General features: G+C 48.5%; 1 protein-coding gene across 2 annotated transcripts in view; it reads left to right on the forward strand.

The window, feature by feature from the left end:
• The first annotated feature begins 1765 nt into the window (after positions 1–1765).
• Positions 1766–17815, forward strand: part of LIMS1 (LIM zinc finger domain containing 1) — a 74005-nt gene continuing 57955 nt past the window's right edge. Inside the window, exon 1 of one of the 2 annotated variants that reach the window (XM_032493664.1) lies at positions 1766–1917. In XM_032493664.1, coding sequence (XP_032349555.1) covers positions 1886–1917 — 32 coding nt within the window. In that variant the 5' untranslated portion in view covers positions 1766–1885. The remainder of the gene's footprint in view (positions 1918–17815) is intronic. The other variant, XM_032493663.1, reaches the window with a different exon arrangement.

Below are 17815 nucleotides of genomic sequence, written 5' to 3' on the forward strand. Positions count from 1 at the left end.
GCTGTTGTGTATAGTGCTGGTAATGAACATGGGGGTACAGATATCTCTTCAAGACCCTGCTTTCAATTCTTTTGGACATATACCCAGGAGTGGACTTGCTGGGTCACATGGGCGTTGTATTTCTAGTTTTTTGAGGATCTTCCATATTGTTTTCCACAGTGGCTGCACCATTTTATTTTTTGATTTAAAAAAAATTTTTTGGATGGGGGCGGTAATTAGGTTTATTTATTTATTTTTAATGAAGGCACTGGGTTACCCAGGACCTTGTGCATGCTAGGCATGCACTCTACCACTCAGCTATACCATCCCCTGCACCATTTTTACATTCCCATCAACAGTGCAGGAGGGTTCCAACTTCCCCAATGACACAACATTCCTGTCAACACTTGATAGCAGTGGTATTGAACCCAGGTTAGCCTGCAGTCACTCAAGAATCCGATACTGAGAGACAAGTGTTGGGTAAAAGAAGCTGGCAATCCTGGGGAGAAGGTAGACTCATGTCCCAAAGAACCAGCTCCTCATTGTTGATCGGGGCAAGAGTTTTTAAAGAGGAGTTTAAGGGGTGCACAGATGGGATGGGGGTACATGCAGAATAGCACAGTCAGTTCTGACAGTCATCCTGAAATTGGCCATGTGGTGGTCTGATCAGCATCATATTGATTGTTTTAAGTACAGTTAATCTTCAGTGTAAGACAAAATTGTGTAAGACAGAGCAGTTAATGTCATGGCTACATTCTGTCATCATGCACTTAACTTCTTCCACCTGGTGGGGGTTCCAGTAGCTACAAGACAGCTCAAAGGACATGGCTTAGAATGTTATCTACAGCCCTTGTGGAGGAACTAAAGGTCCTTGACTTGGTTTAATGACTAAACCATTATTTTGTCCTATTTGACTGCTTTTCTTCTGCTTTTTTTCCTTTCATTTCTCTGATTATTCTTTGGCTTAAGTTTTTGTAGGGACAGGAGACAGGCAGAAGATGTGGGGTGGGGGGCGTCTGTCCTAGGAAGGCCCCTAGGGTCCTGCTTGTTACACGAAGCATCCCGTTGGGCATGAGACAGTGAGTCACTGAGGTTTTAATTTGCATGTCCCTAATGACTTATAACATTATGCATCTCTTCATATGCTTGTTGGCTAGTCTTATTTTATTAACAGCGGTGTAGCATTATAGGTAGAAACCATGACAGCTAATTACTGTCCTGGATAAACAAACTTTCTCAGTTGCTCTTAAAAACAAAACTACATTGCCCCCCGACCCCACCCCGTGTTCTCCCGGTTCCTTGTAAAGCCCCCTGCACTCGGGACTTCAAAACACATGCCGAAGCGCACAGACCCACAGGAAGGCGCCTGCACCCCTGAGCCGCCCCGCGGTCCCAGGCTGTGGCCGGTCTTGCTCCGCTGGGCGCACTCCCGCCCCTCCTCGCCCCCGTCCCCTTGAGGGGCAGCGTCGCCTCTGGGCTCACGGGGTTCCCGGAACGGCCACCAGAGAACCGCGCCTAAACATTGCGGCTCCGAGAGGCCACTCACAGCGCGGAACCGGGTCTCAGCAGAGGTGTCTTTCACATCCGGACAGACACTGCCGTCCGCCCCCGCTACGACACGGTGACGCGGCCCTGGGGACCAGGGCCTGCCTCCAGGAGGGCGTGGCCTCGGCTCGGGGGCGGGGCCTCAGCCCGTGGGGCGGAGCGTGGTCGCGTCCAGCGCCGGTACAGGCGGTTCCAGGGCGGCTCGGTGGGCGTGGCCTTGTGGGCGTGGCCACTCGGGCCCGCCCCCGGCCCGCACCTCCCCTTCCTGCCGGGCCGCGCAGCCAAGAGGAGCGGCGGGAGCGGCGCGAGGGGTCTGTGCAGGTTCCCGGGGACGCGGTGCGGGATCACTGAGCCTCCGGACATGCTTGGCGTGGCGGCAGGAATGACCAACAGGTAAGGCCGCGCCGACGTGGAAGCCGCCGCCGGAGCCCAAGCGGGAGCCACGTCGGCGACGCTGCCGGCCCCTCCCTACGGCGGCGGGCAGACGGGCCTGCAGAGCCGGCGGGCCGAGTGGACCGCGTCCCGGCCCGGCGCTCCGCCCGCTGGGCGCTCCCAGCCCGGCTCCGGGTAGCGAGAGGCGTGTGTGGGGGCGAGCACCGCTCACGGCTAGAGATTTACCGAATTAGAAACGAAACTGGGACTTTGAAGTACATTTACTCATTCATTAAACGTGAAATAAATTGTGATTTCAACATACAGAACGCATGCTTTATAAAAACAGTATTTTTCTAAACAAAAAAATAGTCCGACAAGTGCCGTTCCTTGATGTTTTCCAAATCTCTTAAGTGCGTTTTCCTCTGCTTTGTCTTCAGTCCATTGCGGTATGTTTTGATGGAACTCTGAGAAAATCTGCTGGTACACAGACATGCGGTTAGAAAGGGGAGGTGTGTACTTTAATAGCTTTTCCATGTAATTGTGGATATTTTCAGTTATTGCTCCAAAACTAGACAGGCCTTCGCTTCTTAAAGATTAGTTTGGACGTGGAACCCGAAGCCCTGTTAACACCAGAGCTCACTGCCTTGCAGTGTAAAGGGGCCTGTTCCCAGTTGTAACAACCTGTGTTTGTCGTTTGGAAAATGTTGATAAACTGAGTTAGGCAGCTCTTCCGAAGGTGGACACATCTCTTTATACAGTATCACTAAATAACATTTCTTCATATCACCACCGATCTACTTAGAAGCTCTTTTAAGTTTGAGAAGCTGTCAAGCTCAAGGTGGTGGATACAAGCTTTCCAGCATTCTAATTTTCAGTTGAAATCCTGATTTTTATTATTGGTAGGAAACCATTGTCAATTGTTTTCCTCAAAGTGACAGACTCGCTTTGTTTAATTTCATGAAATGTCTGCCAAATACAAGTCTAAAAACGGAGTTTGTTATTCTTTCCGGTAAAAATGGTCGACCATGAAAAAGCATCTAGTCAGCCGGCTCTCAGCCTGGAGTGCTGTCCCGGCGGACTGTGGCTCGCAGCCCCCAGGGCTGTCCCTGCGGACTGTGGCTGTGGAATGCCGCCCACGTGCTCTGTTCATCTCAAGGAAAGGACCAGTGGGTCAGGGGTTGAGATTGAATAGCATTCATCATTTGTCTGCTTCATGAAGATTTTTTTGTTTTAAAAAAAATTATTGAAAATTAAGTCAGTACAAAATTTAAAATATATGTAAGATATAAAGAATACTGATACAGTGGATACACAGCATGAGTACAGAGTGTAACCTTTTCCTTTTAAGACCCTCCATCAGCTATTTTCCTGGTGCTATGTGCTTCCCATCCTGAATTTTCCCTTAGCAACCCCTGCCCTTTTTTTGGTATTAAGTACATTCTTGATGTCATGCAGCCATCGTCACCATCCGTCCATCTCCAGAACTCTTTTCATTTTGTGAAACTGAAGCTCCGTATCCATTAAACAACTCCCCATCCCCCCCCACCTCCAGCCCCGGGAACCCCTGCTGTCATTATCTGTCTCTGGTTTTGACTATATTCTATGAGGGTTGCCGCACTTGAGTGGAATCATGCAGTTATCTGTCCTTCTGTGATGGGCTTATTCCACTGAGCTAATGTCCCCAAGCTTCATTCATCCATACTGTAGCCGGTGTCGGGATTTCCTTTCTTTTTTGTGTGGTGGGGGGGGTTGCTTCCTTAGGTAGTAAGGGGGTTCCTGAGCACCTGGAACATCCTCCCGCCTACTTTATCCTCCAGTATTTCCTTCTGGTCTTCCTAGAAACCTTCCTTTCTTTTTGAGGCTTAATAACATTCCATTGTATGTGTATACCATTCATTTGTCTATTCATTCATCCTTCAGTGGACATTTGGGTTGTTTCCACCTTTTGGCTATTGTAAATATTGCTGCTGTGAACACAGCTGGACATTTTTTAAATTGAAGTTTTTATTGAGAGAACCATAGACTCACATGCAGTTGTAATAATATAGATAAATAACATGGAAAGATCCAGTGTGTGCTTTACCCAGTTTCCTCCCTTGGTAGCATTTTGCAGAACTGTATTGCACGATCCCAGCTGCGATGCTGACGGCGGTACAACCATCGACCTTATTCGGTTCCCCATGGCTTTACCCGCAGTCCTTTGTGTGTAGTTGTGTGATTTTATCACAGTGTAGGCACCTGCCTCCTCCACCACAGTCCAGCTAGAGGACAGTTAGTCCTGTCACCGCAAGGGTCCCTCCAGTTGCCATTTCCTCCGTGTTTTCCTTCGCCTGATCCTTAAAGCACTCATTTGTCTGGCATTCTAAAATTTTATCATTTCAGAAATGTGGAATCATATGTACTTAACCATTTGCGATTGCCTTGGGATCAGTTCAGCTGAATTCTCTGGAGGTTCATCCAGGCTATTATGTGTATTGTGATCTTTCCTTTTTTCTTTCTGAGTCGTACTCCATGCGTGGGTGTAGGACAGTTAACCGTTCACCTGGGGAAGGACATCTGGGCTGTTTCTGGTTTCCAGTGTTAATAATAAGGCTATGTGAACGCTGTGGACAGGTGTTTGTGTAACCACAAGCATCCCTGTCTCTGGAATAAGTGTCTGGGAGAGCAGTTGCCAGGTGGTGTGGTGATTCGTGTTTTGCTTTCTGAGGGACTGGTGGACGTTCCAGAGTGGCTGGGAAACACCCGCTGTCACCAGGGACACTTAGAAGAGAAAGCGGCCTTCTTTCATGCAGGTCCGTGGAGGCGAGGAGCTGGTCACGTTCTCGTCGTCGCACCCTGGTCAGCGCTCCCGGGCGGGGAGTTGTGCCCACAGCTGTCTTCGCGACAGCAGGGACCCTGCACCCCAGGCAGAGGGCCCAGCGACTGCTGGGAGCCTCCTGGAGGCATTTTGAAAGCAGCTGTGATGTTTAGTACGGAACAAGCTTCGGAAATGCAGACTTCTGGAATATGCAGAAAGGAGTCTATACCACGAGTTCTTGAGAAGCGTGTGCTGAACGCCTGTTGTTGCATGTGCTTTCTAGGTTTGGGGAGTTCCAGTGGGACTTGAAGAACCACTGTGGAAAAGCAACTTTTGCCAGTAAGGATTGTTCCAGGCAGGATGCCAGGGTGTTAGGAAGGGGCGATGTCGTGCAGTGAGGGGCTTCGCAGGTCTTCTGTGCTCTGTGCCTGCTCATGTGGTGAGGATGCTGGGCTCTTGGTTTAGGGAGACTGATGAACACTTGGTGGTACAGACGCCTTTGGCTCCGGTTGTCGGGGGTCCTGGGGGCTGAGAGGACCGTCAGGGCTGTGCCGTCTCGATGATTATGGCCCCCTCCCTTTGTGGCAACTCTTTCTCCTGCTGAACGTGGGGACACTGAGCGACCATCCCTTTCCTCCGGGGGCCTTCCTGCCCATTCCCCTGGTCAGAGGAGCTGCAGCGGCCACGGCTGGTGGAGATCAGGGAGCGAAGATGGAGCCTCACCCCAGGAGCCTCTGCCTAAGGTCACCTGCTGTTTGCTGCTCAGATGGTCGTTGAGATACACATCCTTGTAGGTCGTGCTCTCAGCTAGGGCTGCACTTAAACAGAAGGAGAAGCATCTCAAACGATTTTACATTTCTCAAACTTATGCTTTAAGCTGTGGTTTCCCACCCGCAGGTTGTCATCTGCATTACATGCTGGCCTGTTGCCACGTTGTCCTCCAAAAACTTCCATTTTAAAGTACTTGAGACACCAGAGCTGCAGTCTCTTCCACCTGGTTCTGCACCCCCTCTGGCAGCCGTGGTCCCCCGCCGCCTGTGATGTCACTTCATCTCTTGTTTCATCTCGTCAGATGCCTCCACGCTGGAGCTCCCAGGAGGGGATGGGTCCTTTTCCTGCCTCTTTTTTCACGACGGAGCCTCTTGATGAGTCTACAGTGACGTTTGACTTGGAGCTTGGGAAGCTGCAGATACTCCGGGCTCTGAGTTGTGCGCCCTGAGGGAGGTGGGAAGGGTGTGTGCCCCGTCCTACCACTCAGCCTAGTGACCCCTGCCTGATGGGGAGCCTGTCAGCGGGGCCGGTCTCTTCACTTGGCTCTCCCTGTGTCGTGTGGCGGAGATTTTCCTGTGAACCCTTCACTACAGCTCCACTATCACACCTGAAAAAGGTTACTCGTAATTCCTTGGTGTCATCAACCATCCTGTTAGTGGTCAGTTTTTGTTTTATCTCAAATGTTCGTTTTATTTTATCTCAAATGTTTATTTTATTTTAGTTTTTCTGAATTGGGATCTGAATGAGGTTCATACATTTTGATAGCTTGCTAAGCACTTTAGTTTCTTTGGACATTTAGGTGCCCCTTCCATCCTTTCCCACCCTCTTCTTACTCTTGTGATTTTTTTGTTGAAGAAATGGTTTGTTTGTCTAGCACGATTTCCTACAGTCTAGACTTGGCAGATTGCACCCTCTTGGATTAGCTTAACATCTTCTTTGCTCCTGTAATGTGTGTAAGTTGGTAGTTGGAGGTGAAGAAGCGGCTCTCAAACTTCTTGGTCTCGGAACCACTCTGCACCCTTCAAAGTTATTGAAGACCTTGAAGAGTGTATTGCTGTTGGCTGTGTTTGAAACTTAATACGCCTTTTGTATGTCAACATTAAGTATTTTGTAATTATTTTCCAAAAAAACAAATTAGTGAGAAGGGTGGCTTTAGAAATACTTGTTTTGGCAAATCTCCGCACTGTCTTACTGGAAGACGGCTGCTTTCCTTCTCTTGTGCTGTTTCATGGTCGGAGCTTCTGAAGACTTCACTGTGCGCCCCCGAGAGAAGGACAGTGCAGAAGCAGACACCGGCTCCGAGCTGGTGTGAACACAGCCTGGACCTCCAGGTCTCCGGGAAGCCAGGTCAGACTGAGGTTCGACGCCGACACCACTGTGACCGTGTGAGACACGGTGCTGGTCCTTTCCCCAGAGGCGGTGGTGTCGGTCTGTCTCTTTTTGTCACATCAGCAGCTGTTGCTGATCAGGGCCCTCGATCGGGGCTGGCTCCTTCCCCTTGAAGGACCACGCGGTGAATATTTCCTCCTCTGCTCAGCTGTGCTGCTGTAGCGTGAAAGCAGCTAGGGACAGCATGCAAGGGAGCCCCGCTGTGTCCCAGTGACGTTTAATGATAGACACTGAGATTTGCATTTCATGTAATTTTCATGTCACAAAATATCACTCTTTACGTTTTTTCCCCACATTTAATATGTAAGAACCTGGGAATAAGAATCCTATCCCTCCCACTAACTACAGCGGAAAATGCTGGACGTTGTGCATAAAGCAAGCGTAAGAAGACCCTGAGACGCTGGCCGGGGACGGGGGACAGTGGGGCCTGACAGACAGCAGGCCTTCTTTTCACCTGACGTGTCCCAGACTTGGAGCTAAAGAGTCCGGCTGGCTGGAAACACCAGTGGGTGCAGACCAAAAAAAAGGTCCGACAGAAGACTGCTGTCTCTGGCCAGAGGTCCAGGAAAGACACCATCTAGCAAGACAAAAAACGTTTACACAAGAAATGCTTGACTTCAATCAAACACCCAGAAGAAACTGTGTCCCTTCCCCCTCTTGTGACAGCAAAATCCAGTCGGGTCCAGATGTTGTACTCCCCAGCTGGTGATCACTGCCCCTCCACTGCCACAGGGTCCATGGGGAAGTGTGGGGACGGGAACCCACATCCTGGCCCAGCAGTAATGAGGATGCCCCCACCTTGGGTGTCATGGAGGACAGATGGGGACCCTGGACCCTTCCTCCATCTGGCAGGGACAGGGGAGCCCCCCGGCAGAGAGAAGACAGAGGAAGGCAGTTAACACAGAGTTCAAATGAGATCCAGTCTCATAGCATAACATGAAGATGTGCACATTTCATTAGCGTCATTTGTCATATCAAGAACCAGGAAGATCCTGAAGGGAAGAGACAGCTATTAGATATCAACACCAAGAAGACGGAACCGCCAGAGTGATCTGACGGAGATTTTAAAGCAGGTGTGATGAGAATGCTTCAGTGAGCCGTTGTGAAGATGCTTGAAACAAATGAAATAAGAGGTAAGATGTAAAAAGATCCAGATGGAAACAACTGAAAAACGCAGTAACCAAATGAGAAGCTCGGTGGATGGGTTCAACAGGAGGGGACAGAGGGCATAAGCACTGAACTGGAGGATAAAGTGACAGAAATTACCAAAGGGGGAGGGTATAGCTCAAGTGGCAGAGTGCATACTTAGCATGCACGAGGTCCCAGGTTCAATCCCCAGTGCCTCCTCTAAAAACAAACAAACCTACTTACCTCCCCCCACCAAAAAAAAAAAAAAAACCCAAACTAAAAAACAATAATAAATATATATATATAAAAGGAATTACACAGTGAACAGCAAAGAAAATAGCCTGGGGGAAAGGAGCAAAGCCTCAGGGACCTGAGGGACCACGCCCACGACATAACGTTTGTGTCGTCGGACTCCTGGAAGGAGAGGGGGAAGAGCAAGGCGTGAAAAGTGCTGGAGGATGGAATGGCTAAAGATTTTCCCAAATTTGCAAGAAACAAATCTACGGATTTATGAAGCTGAACAAACCAAAAACAGGTAAACCCAAAGAAATTCAGGCCAAGACACATCATAATTAAACTTTTGAAAACTAAAGACATTAAAAAAAAAAACCTTGAAAGCACCAGAGGAAGGTGACACCTTAAGTTTATGGGAAGGAATTGGAAAGACAGCAGATTTTTCGTCAGAAACAATGGAGTCCAGGAGGAAGCGACACAGTGGTTTTCGGGTGTTGGACCCTCACATCTCCAAAAGGGGGGCCTGAAAGGTCTTTTTTAAGGACCCTTTAGATCCCAGACTTCTCTCAGCTTCTGTCAGAAACACAGGCTGGCTTCTCCAGATGCAGAGCATCTAGTTGAGAACTAGTGTTTGGAATTTGAAATTTTGGATGGAGAGAAGTGAGAAGTTAAAATGCCATCAGTGCTTCTGGAGCAGAGGTCATGACTGATCTTCTCAGGGCTCGTGTCCGAGATTGTCCAGAGCTGGGCATGTCTGGCATGGCGTCCCCTGAGGACAGACTGGGCTGTCAGTGATGGCACGGGTCCTTGATGGCGACTATCTTGAACACCTGGTCTGTTTGTGCACTGCTTTGGGATTCATAAGCCGTTCTGTCTTGTCCCCCAGCCCCTACCTTTCCAGCCCCATTTGTGATGCATCTTCCTTCCCCCGCTGCCCCGGAGAGGTGTGTTCTGTGCTTTTAGGACTATTTCTGTGCTTTGTGAGGCCTTCCCAGTCTTCCGAGATTCGTTTCAGGAGGGATCTTTTTTCGGTGCTTCCTGGCAACCTGCCCCAGCTTGCTCACCCAGAAAGGTGACGCACGCTCCTCTCTCCCAGCCCCTGGTGCCCCGTGACTCCTGCCGTGTAAACCCTGCTGCATCATTTGTGAGGGCATGTCCCCATAGCTCCGCTGTAGACCTGGTCCCTTCAGGGAGATGACTGTTCTCCGTTCAGCCTGTGTTCCAGGATCTGGCAGCGACGCCTGGCGCCTGTTAGATGTCAGTAAGCGGATGAAAGACTTAGCATGATTGCCAACAGCCTCACTTTCACGTTAGGGATTGAAGATTTGAAATTAGAAGATGTGCTCAGGGTGTGACGCCGACGCTGGAAGGAGCTGGAGCTTGAACTCTGGTGACTTGACTCTGGGGATGATGGTTTTCCGGCTGGAGGCGCTGGCCTGCGGGAGCCGGTGCACCCCCACCACGTTGCCAGGATGGAAGGAACCATGCGTGTTCTCTGAGTTCTGCTGATGGGATTGGTTGGAGAGGGATGAGAGCAGGCATGGAGGTCAGAGGCGTCACATCCGCTAAACTGCCCAGGCTCGGACCCCGGCTGCTCGCTCATCCACCATGATCACCTGACTCGCCTCTGCTGCGTGTGCAAAGGCAAGGTGCTGGTGTCCTGTCTTGTGTGTCTGCCATGGGGTCAGACCTGTTTCTCCGTGTAAAGCATCAGAACAATGCCCAGCACATCACGCACTGTTGGCTGGTGTCATTCATGTGTGTTACTGAAAATGGAGAAACGCAGGTTTCCTTCATACGTGTGAAGATGTGACCTCTTAGCTCACAGGCCTGGGCCGTGTTTTTCAGACTTTCAACCTTGATCATTAACTCATTAGGGGACTGCAACATGGTGATGTTCTAACGTTGCTGTTGAAGACATTTTGCATCTTAGCTGCCATACTTCTGAAAAGAGACACTTCCTTCTGGTGACTCTTGGTAACCTGGTGGAACCACGTGACAGATGACACGTCTTTGCACGTGGCTCTGCCCGGGCCCCACTCCGTGTGTGCTGACCACACCCCGTGTCTCCTGCTGGACGTGAGCTCTGTGCCCAGGGAAGTGTGTGGTCTGTGGCGTCCGTGGTGCTGGGCTCCGTGTGCTTCCGTCCTACAAGGGCTCAGCTGGGGCTGAGCCCACGCTGTCTGAGCAGGGCTGCTCCTGAGCTCAGCCCAGCCCAGGTGGCCTCCGGGTGGCCTGCCGTGGGAACTGGCAGCACTTCCAGTCACCACGGAGCACAGTGTAGGGAGAGGCGCGACTGGGTGGCCTCCAGGATGTGGTTCTCGCATCCCTGGGATGTGGTTTTGAGAACATCTCCAGCCCAGGTCACCTGGCCAGCCGCAGGCTCCGGACGCCTGAACTCCCCTCAGGTCAACGTCCTCTCAGCCCCGGGCTCTCGGGGTAGGTGCAGAGACAGAGAAAAGGACGTGTGCTAACAAGCGTGTCATTAAAGAAGGACCAGTGACGTTTGACTTATGCCTTCATTCCTGCTCAGATTTATGTCCTCGAAACTAAAGCCTTTGAATATAGGTTGAATTTGCCTGATTCCTCGGACTGGAGTTGACTGCCTCTGTCTGTTATTCTAGTGGGAAATTTTAGAACAAAACAAATATTCATTCACAGCTTTCAGATTTTCTCATTCAGAGAGTGTGTGGGAAGGTCACTGCCCACATGAGAATTCACCGAGTCTCGTGGGTCCTCATGTGCTGTCAGAATGGTGCTTCCTTTGGAGCACAATGTAGCTTTTGTCACAGTGAAGCGTGTTTTGGGGACTTTGTGTAGCCTTCATTAGAATCTTGAGATGGAGTAATACATCCACCAAAAAATGAACAGCCCTTGTTTTAGGAGTGTGGGGAGTGATGCTTTTGTAAAAAGCCATTAACCCTTCGTAAACGTGGCTGAAGACTAGTTTTATGTTTTCAAAAATGAGTTTAAGAAAGTAAGAGCTTCAGCTCTGATTTGAATCTGGAAAGTTCTGTTAGCACTTAGCCCATTTTGAGTGATTGAATATATTTATGTGATTGAGGATAATGATGAAAAAATATGTTAAAACATTTTTAAAGCTACACATATAGGACATTAGGTTGTCTGTTTTATGAGACCAGAATTACAGTGATACTGCTTTGAAGCGGGTGCAAGGCTAATGTCTGAGATAATTTAATGGTGGTTCTGGACTTAATGTCCTGTTTTTTTTTAATGCTGGCTCACTCACAGCAGGGAGTGAGAGCTCTTGTATTCTGGGCATTGGCCAGACCTGCACCGAGCACAGGACATCTGTAGATGTCTGTTTAAGGTGGTTTAGCCTTTTGTTTATTTATTTATCAAAAAACTTTTTTTAAACATTTTCTTTTTTTTAAGCTTTTTTTTTTTTTTTTGATGAGGGAGGCAATCAGTTTTATTTATTCATTCATTCATTCATTCAGTGGGCGTGCTGGGGATTGAACCCAGGACCTCGTGCAGGCTAGGCATGCACTCTACCCCTGCGCTGTACCCTCCCCCGAGGCAGTTTAGCCGTGTCACAGGGTGCGTGCAGGTCACAGTTGTGCGCAGGCTCCGTGACTGTCGCCGTCTTGCTTTAGACCTGGGTTTCCCAGCTGGTCAGTGCTTTCCTCTCTGGAGTGTAACTGGTGATGACAGGGCGCCGGTGAAATGCGGAAAGTGAGACTTCGAGCTAATACAGAGCCCTCTTTGAATTTGACAAAAGGCAAAAAAGTTGCAGCAATTCCTCAAAATTTCAGAGGTCTGTTTTTTCCCACAGAGGTCATTTTGGGACCGTGAGACCAGACTTAAAAAGAAGCCTTTTCCCAGCTGGAGCCCTTTTGATTTTTAAAGTGAGAAACACCCACGTCTCTTTCTGCTGATGCTCAGCTGCTTTCTGTGAAGGAGGAGGTGGCAGCGGTTCCAGACGGTAGAGGCGGGGGCAGTGGGCGAGGGGAGGGCTGGGGCGCGGGAACTTCGTGGAAATGGAGTTTCTGTTGCTCCATCGGGATCCTGCGTCCCAGGAGGAAGCGTTGCTGGAGATTAGCTGAAGCGTTGCTGGAGATTAGCTAAACACGTGGGGTCAAAGTCGAAATTCCAGGTTGGATTTTTTGAATGCATTTTGATAAAGATCTTAAGTCCTGAGAATGCAACGTTGTCCAGCAGAGGCTCTGACACTTTTGGGGGCCATGTGTGTGTCCCACACCCACGTGACCACGCACAGCACACCATGGGCCCTCGCGAGGTGCATGTCAGGTGAGTACATAATGATGTGATATGTTTCATTTGGTATATCTGGGTTTTTTTCTGCTTTAGTGAAGTAGAGCTCTTTAAATATTTCCATAAAATAATACATGAATAAATGCTGATAAAGACCTTTCCAGTAGGCGTTAAGATAGATTTGAAGGCTTATTTCAACCTCATGTAATTTCAGGAATTCTGTGCAGACACAGGTTTTCTTCTCCTCCTGAGGGATCAGGGCAAGGACAGTTCTCGAACGTGGGAGATGCTCTTCTGGACGAGTGAAGCCCCCAGGGGAATGGGTTAAACCTTTTACATCAAACGTTAACACTTTTTCCCCGTGAACATCCTCAGTTTCCATATTATCATACAGCTTCAGTACTGTTAGTCAAACTTCCAAGGGGAAGTGTTTTGGTAAAACTGACAGTTATCCTGAAGTTTCTTTCTTTGGAGGAATAAAGGGGGAAAAGTAGCAGTTACTGAAGGGAAGAGGTGGGCGAGGGGAGGGCCCGGCCACACTGGCTGGTTAAACATTGCAGGGCGTCATGTGAGCTCTGTGATAGACAAGGCTTTCAGTGGGAAAACAGGCAGATCACCAATGTGGTGAGATCATTTGTTAGCAGTTAAGGGGGAAAATGTATAGCCTTACGTGACTCAGAAGAAATTCCAGATGGATAATATTTAATAGATGTTTATAGAATCAAGCCAGATAAACACTAAAGTAAAATAGAAACGAATGTTTGTCAGACTTCTAGAATGAGAAGTACTTTTTAAATTGAGAAGTTTTAGGAACAAATTACAAAAGGAAATATATATTTAAATAAGAATAAAGTAAACTGAAAATTAAAAACAAAAATCAGATTGGGAAAAAAACAGTTGCAACAAAAACAGTATGGAAAGCGTTGGTATTGTGAGTTGATCAGAATATGGAACTATTTGTGCGGGTATAGGGGAAAGAACGTGAACGGAAAAAAATAACAAAGTACAAGCAATAAGGGATATAGGACTAATGTGCAAAAGTATAAAAATATTCAACGTGATGAGTGATTCATCAAAGAAATGTATATTAAAGCAGAGATTATCCGCTGCCTTTAATATTAGCACATCTTGTTCAACACATAATTAGCTCATGTCGCTGATATAAGGGTAGATTACTAACATTTGTTAGGAAAATAATTTGGCCATATGTTATCAAGTCTGAAATGATTTATAACATGTAATCCGCAGTTTCTACTTCTGTAAATCCAACCTAAGAAAAAGTGATTCTGAATGTGAAGAGACTTTGGTGTAAAAAGATTTTGGCAGCATTATTTATACTAGTGGAAAGTTTGAAACTGTATACGTAAGTAATAGTAGAGGATCAATACCTGTTTAGTGGAATCATGTAGGTGTTTAAAATGACAGCTGTTAAAGCTTTGTAATGTCACGGTATCATGATCGCCTTTTCTAGTTAATAAAAAAGGCAACATGTGAAGTTATAAACATGGTATGATTACATCTTTGTCATATGTAAGCATAAAATGGCTAAAATTAAAAGAGCTTTTTTAAACAGCTTTTTTGAAGTGTAGTTTACAGTCCATACAGTCTACCCCCGTGGGTGTGCGAGGTTGCGTGTGTTTACGGTTGTGCGACAGTCACATCACCTGATGAGGACATTTCCATCGCCCAGAAGCCCCTCACTCGTGCCTCTCGCCTGCAGCCCTAGACAGGCAGTGACATGTGTCCTGTCTGTGGACATGTGCCTTTCTGGGCATTTCACTCAAGTGGGGTCACGTTACGGAGACCTCAGCTCTTGGCTTCCTCCACTTGGCTTGTTTGTGAGGGTTTGATCAGGACCAGCTCAGTCTTCCTCCCATGTTTCTCCTTTTCTCCCAGGACCACCAGACTCCAGATGTGTGGTTTTTCCCACACCAGGCAGGTCTCGTAGACACGGGCTGGGGACCCAGCAGCTTCACGCAGTCCCGACACTCTGCCCACGGTGTAGAATGAAACATGTTTAAGTGCACTCTCCCCACCATCCTCCCCAGAACTCTTTCATCCCATAAAAATGAAACTGTACCCACTAAACAATAACTCTCCGTGCCCCCCAGCCCCAGCCCCAGCCCCAGCATCTGCTTTCTCTCTCGAGGCACCACGCGTAAGTGGAATCACACAGGATCTGTCTGTGTCTGGTTTATTTCACTGAGTGTGATGTCCTCAGGGTTCATCCGTGTTGTAGCAGGTGTCAGACTTGCCCTCCTGTTTAAGGCTGAGTAATATTCCCGTGTGTGGATGGACCGCACTTTGCTTGTCCATCATCTGTTGGTGGGCGCTTGGGTTGCTTCCGCCTTCTGGCTGCTGTGAACCTGGCAGAGAAACAGCTCTTTCATTGTGGTTTTAATTTGCATTTCTCTAATGACTAATGATGCTAAGCATACAAAGTGCTTTTAAAACTCCACATTTTAGATTTTTCTTTAAACTCTTAACGTACTGTAGCTCTCACTGTCACCAAACAAAAAAGCAGTTTGAGAATCTGTGAGGAAGTGGCGTCGGGACTTCACGGGCTCCGGAGGGAGCTGACCTCAGTTTAAGGAGGTGCTGAAGTGAACATATTCGGTGTAAATAAACATCGTTTAATTTAGGTCGTTGCTGGTAAGTTTCTCATCTGTCGATTTTTAAATGTTGCTATTTTTCAGTTTTCTTCTTATTCCCTGGCGTTTCCCTTTTATGCTAAGAAATCAACGGGGCGGTTTGAACCCTTAGAGAAGCAGATTAGAGGCGCATGGTTATCCCGGTGAGAAGGCTGAACTCAGCAGCAGGTCCCGGCTTTCGCCCGGAACAGCTTGGCAGGTTATTTTAAATAAGGTGGTTTCATGGCCTGGATGCGGTTCCCGGCCTCGCTGGGTGGATGCTGTTCCTTCCTTGTGTGTGTGAGTTCCTTAGCACTTTCTGTCCACAAGATCGTGTTTTCTGCAAGTAGAGATAGTTTCACTTCTTCCTTCCCAATCTGAATGCTTTTATTTCTCTCCTTTTTCTTGCCAAAGTGCCCTGGCTGGACCTACCAGGACGATGTTGAATAGAAGGGGCTTTTTTGTCTTGTTTCTGATCTGTTGGAAAAAGCTTTCAGTTTTTCACCATTAAGTATATCTTTTATTCCTGTGTTTTGAGTGTTTTCTTGGTAAAACAGTGCTGAAATCCTTTTTCTATACCCATTGAGAGAATCAGGGTTTTTGATTTTTGTCATTTACATTTTACACTGGTTGTTTTTTTTTAGATGTTAAACCAAACGCATCCCTGGGATAAATTCCACTTGATCGTGGCGAATAATCCTTTTTAGATGTTTGCGGTATTTTTTAGGAATTTTGAAGCTATATTCGTAATCATGGTGCTCTGTGGTATTCTCATTTGTGTCTGATTCTGGCCTCCTGGGTGAGCTGGGACCGGTGGGCGCCCATTCCGCCCACCGTGCGGTGAGTTCACAAGGGCGCTTCCAGCTTCGAGTTCCTCCCGTTGGGAGTCCTCAGATGTGTGCGCCCCCGGCCCTTCAGGCTGCAGGTTCACTTGTTCCCAGGTGTCTTCTCTGGGGCTGCTGCTTCTTCTGGTCACCTTCCCGTGCACGGCTGAGGCAGGCGGTCCTGGTTTGAGGTGTCCGGTGTGACCCCACGGAGGCCTCTCACCTGTGCACGGGTGTCAGGGTTCACTGCGGCCCCAGGACCCTCCTGTGTGGCCCTAATAACGTTTGTGAGGCTTCTTCCTCCTTGAAAGGGCCTCCCGCTGGTGTGTGCCATGCCCTCTCTGTTGGGATGGTTCCATGTGTGCGGAGGGTGGGGTGCCAGGCCGGGCCAGGTCCCCACGTGTTACTCCCGGACATGGAACGTGGAAGCAGCCGTCTTGGCTGCGGGGCTGCTGCGCGTCTGTGAGGCCGACCACCTGCCAAGCTGCCCTGCCACGTGCCCAGTCCTCGTCATCATTCTGTCTGTCCTCCGGGCCCTTCTGGTCGCAGATGACAGGAAGCAGCTCTGGTCAACTAAGCCAAGTCCAGGAAAGGGATGATCGGAGGCTGTGAAGTCGTAGATAAACGGAAAACTCGTTGTTCGGATCTAGGGAAGAGGGTGTTAGTCACGTTCTCCTGATCGTCTTTGTTGGGAGGAGCCTTCCTGGCTGTTTCACGGGCTGGTGTCATTGGCTGACGGCCCCGTGTCCGGGCAGCGGGTCCGCAGGGCCTGGTTGAGTCAGGCCTCCTGACTCAGCCTCACAGGAGGAGAACAGAGGTGTTCATGCAGAAAAGGGTGTGGATCAGGGGAAAGAATATTTGTCATATGAGGGCTTTGCCTAATTGTGGTTCATCCCTTTTAAACATATGTATATAATTTGCCTTATTTTACTTTATTTATTTACTTTTTAATGGAGGTCCTGGGAATTGAACCCAGGACTCCATGCACGCTAAGCATGTGCTGCACCCCTGAGCTGTACTCGCCACCCCGCACCGGTTCACCCCTTTTAAAAACAAAGGTAATTCAAGTCCCACTCGTCCCAGCACCCAGCGCCCAGCTGGGTCTGGAAAGACAGCTAAGGTGGATTCCTCCCAAAGGATTTCCAGTGTGTCGTGTTCTAAGCGTGTTAGAGAGACATCCAGACAGAAGAGAAAAGTTCTGCTGCCCGACACCGGGTAGAGAGGTGGCAGGACTTCAGAGAAGGCAGGGAGTGCTTTGTCAGCCTGAGAAAATGGGAGGGCCGAGCAAGGGTGTCCTCCGTCACGTAATAAACATATTTTAAGGAGAAGGTCCTCACTAAAAATGCCCCCAAGCCACGGGCTGCAGGAGGTGCTGGTTGACACATGTCGATGGGACTCACCGCGGTGGCCCTGGTACCCCCGGGGCCCGTCCATGGTGTGTGGAGTCTGGGTGCTGACCCCCGTGGATGCCGCATCCTTTTCTGTAAGGGACTTGAGCGTCCACGGATTTGGGGTCCACAGACAGGTGCCATTTTTCCGACAGCATTTGCTCACTTTGTGTCTCTGCATCACATTTTGATAATTCTCGCCATGTTTCAGAACTTTCAAACAAATTCTGTTTGCTGTGGTGATCTGTGGTCCATGATCTTTGATGTTACTGTTGTAAAAATATTACCACTCGCTAAAAGCCCAGTTGATGTTTAGCATTTTTTTTGGCAATAAAGTATCTTTTAATTAAGTTAAATTATCTTTTTAGACATAATACTGTTACACCCTTCAGTGCAGTGTAAACATAACTTTTACGTGCACTTGGAAACCAGAAAGTTCATGTGACTCGCTTTGTTGCAATACTTGCTTTCTTGGGGTGTCTGGACCCGAGCCCACTGTCTGCAGGGTCAGCCTATACT

The sequence above is a fragment of the Camelus ferus genome, chromosome 12 (genome assembly GCF_009834535.1).
Source record: "Camelus ferus isolate YT-003-E chromosome 12, BCGSAC_Cfer_1.0, whole genome shotgun sequence".
Taxonomy (NCBI): Eukaryota; Metazoa; Chordata; class Mammalia; order Artiodactyla; family Camelidae; genus Camelus; species Camelus ferus.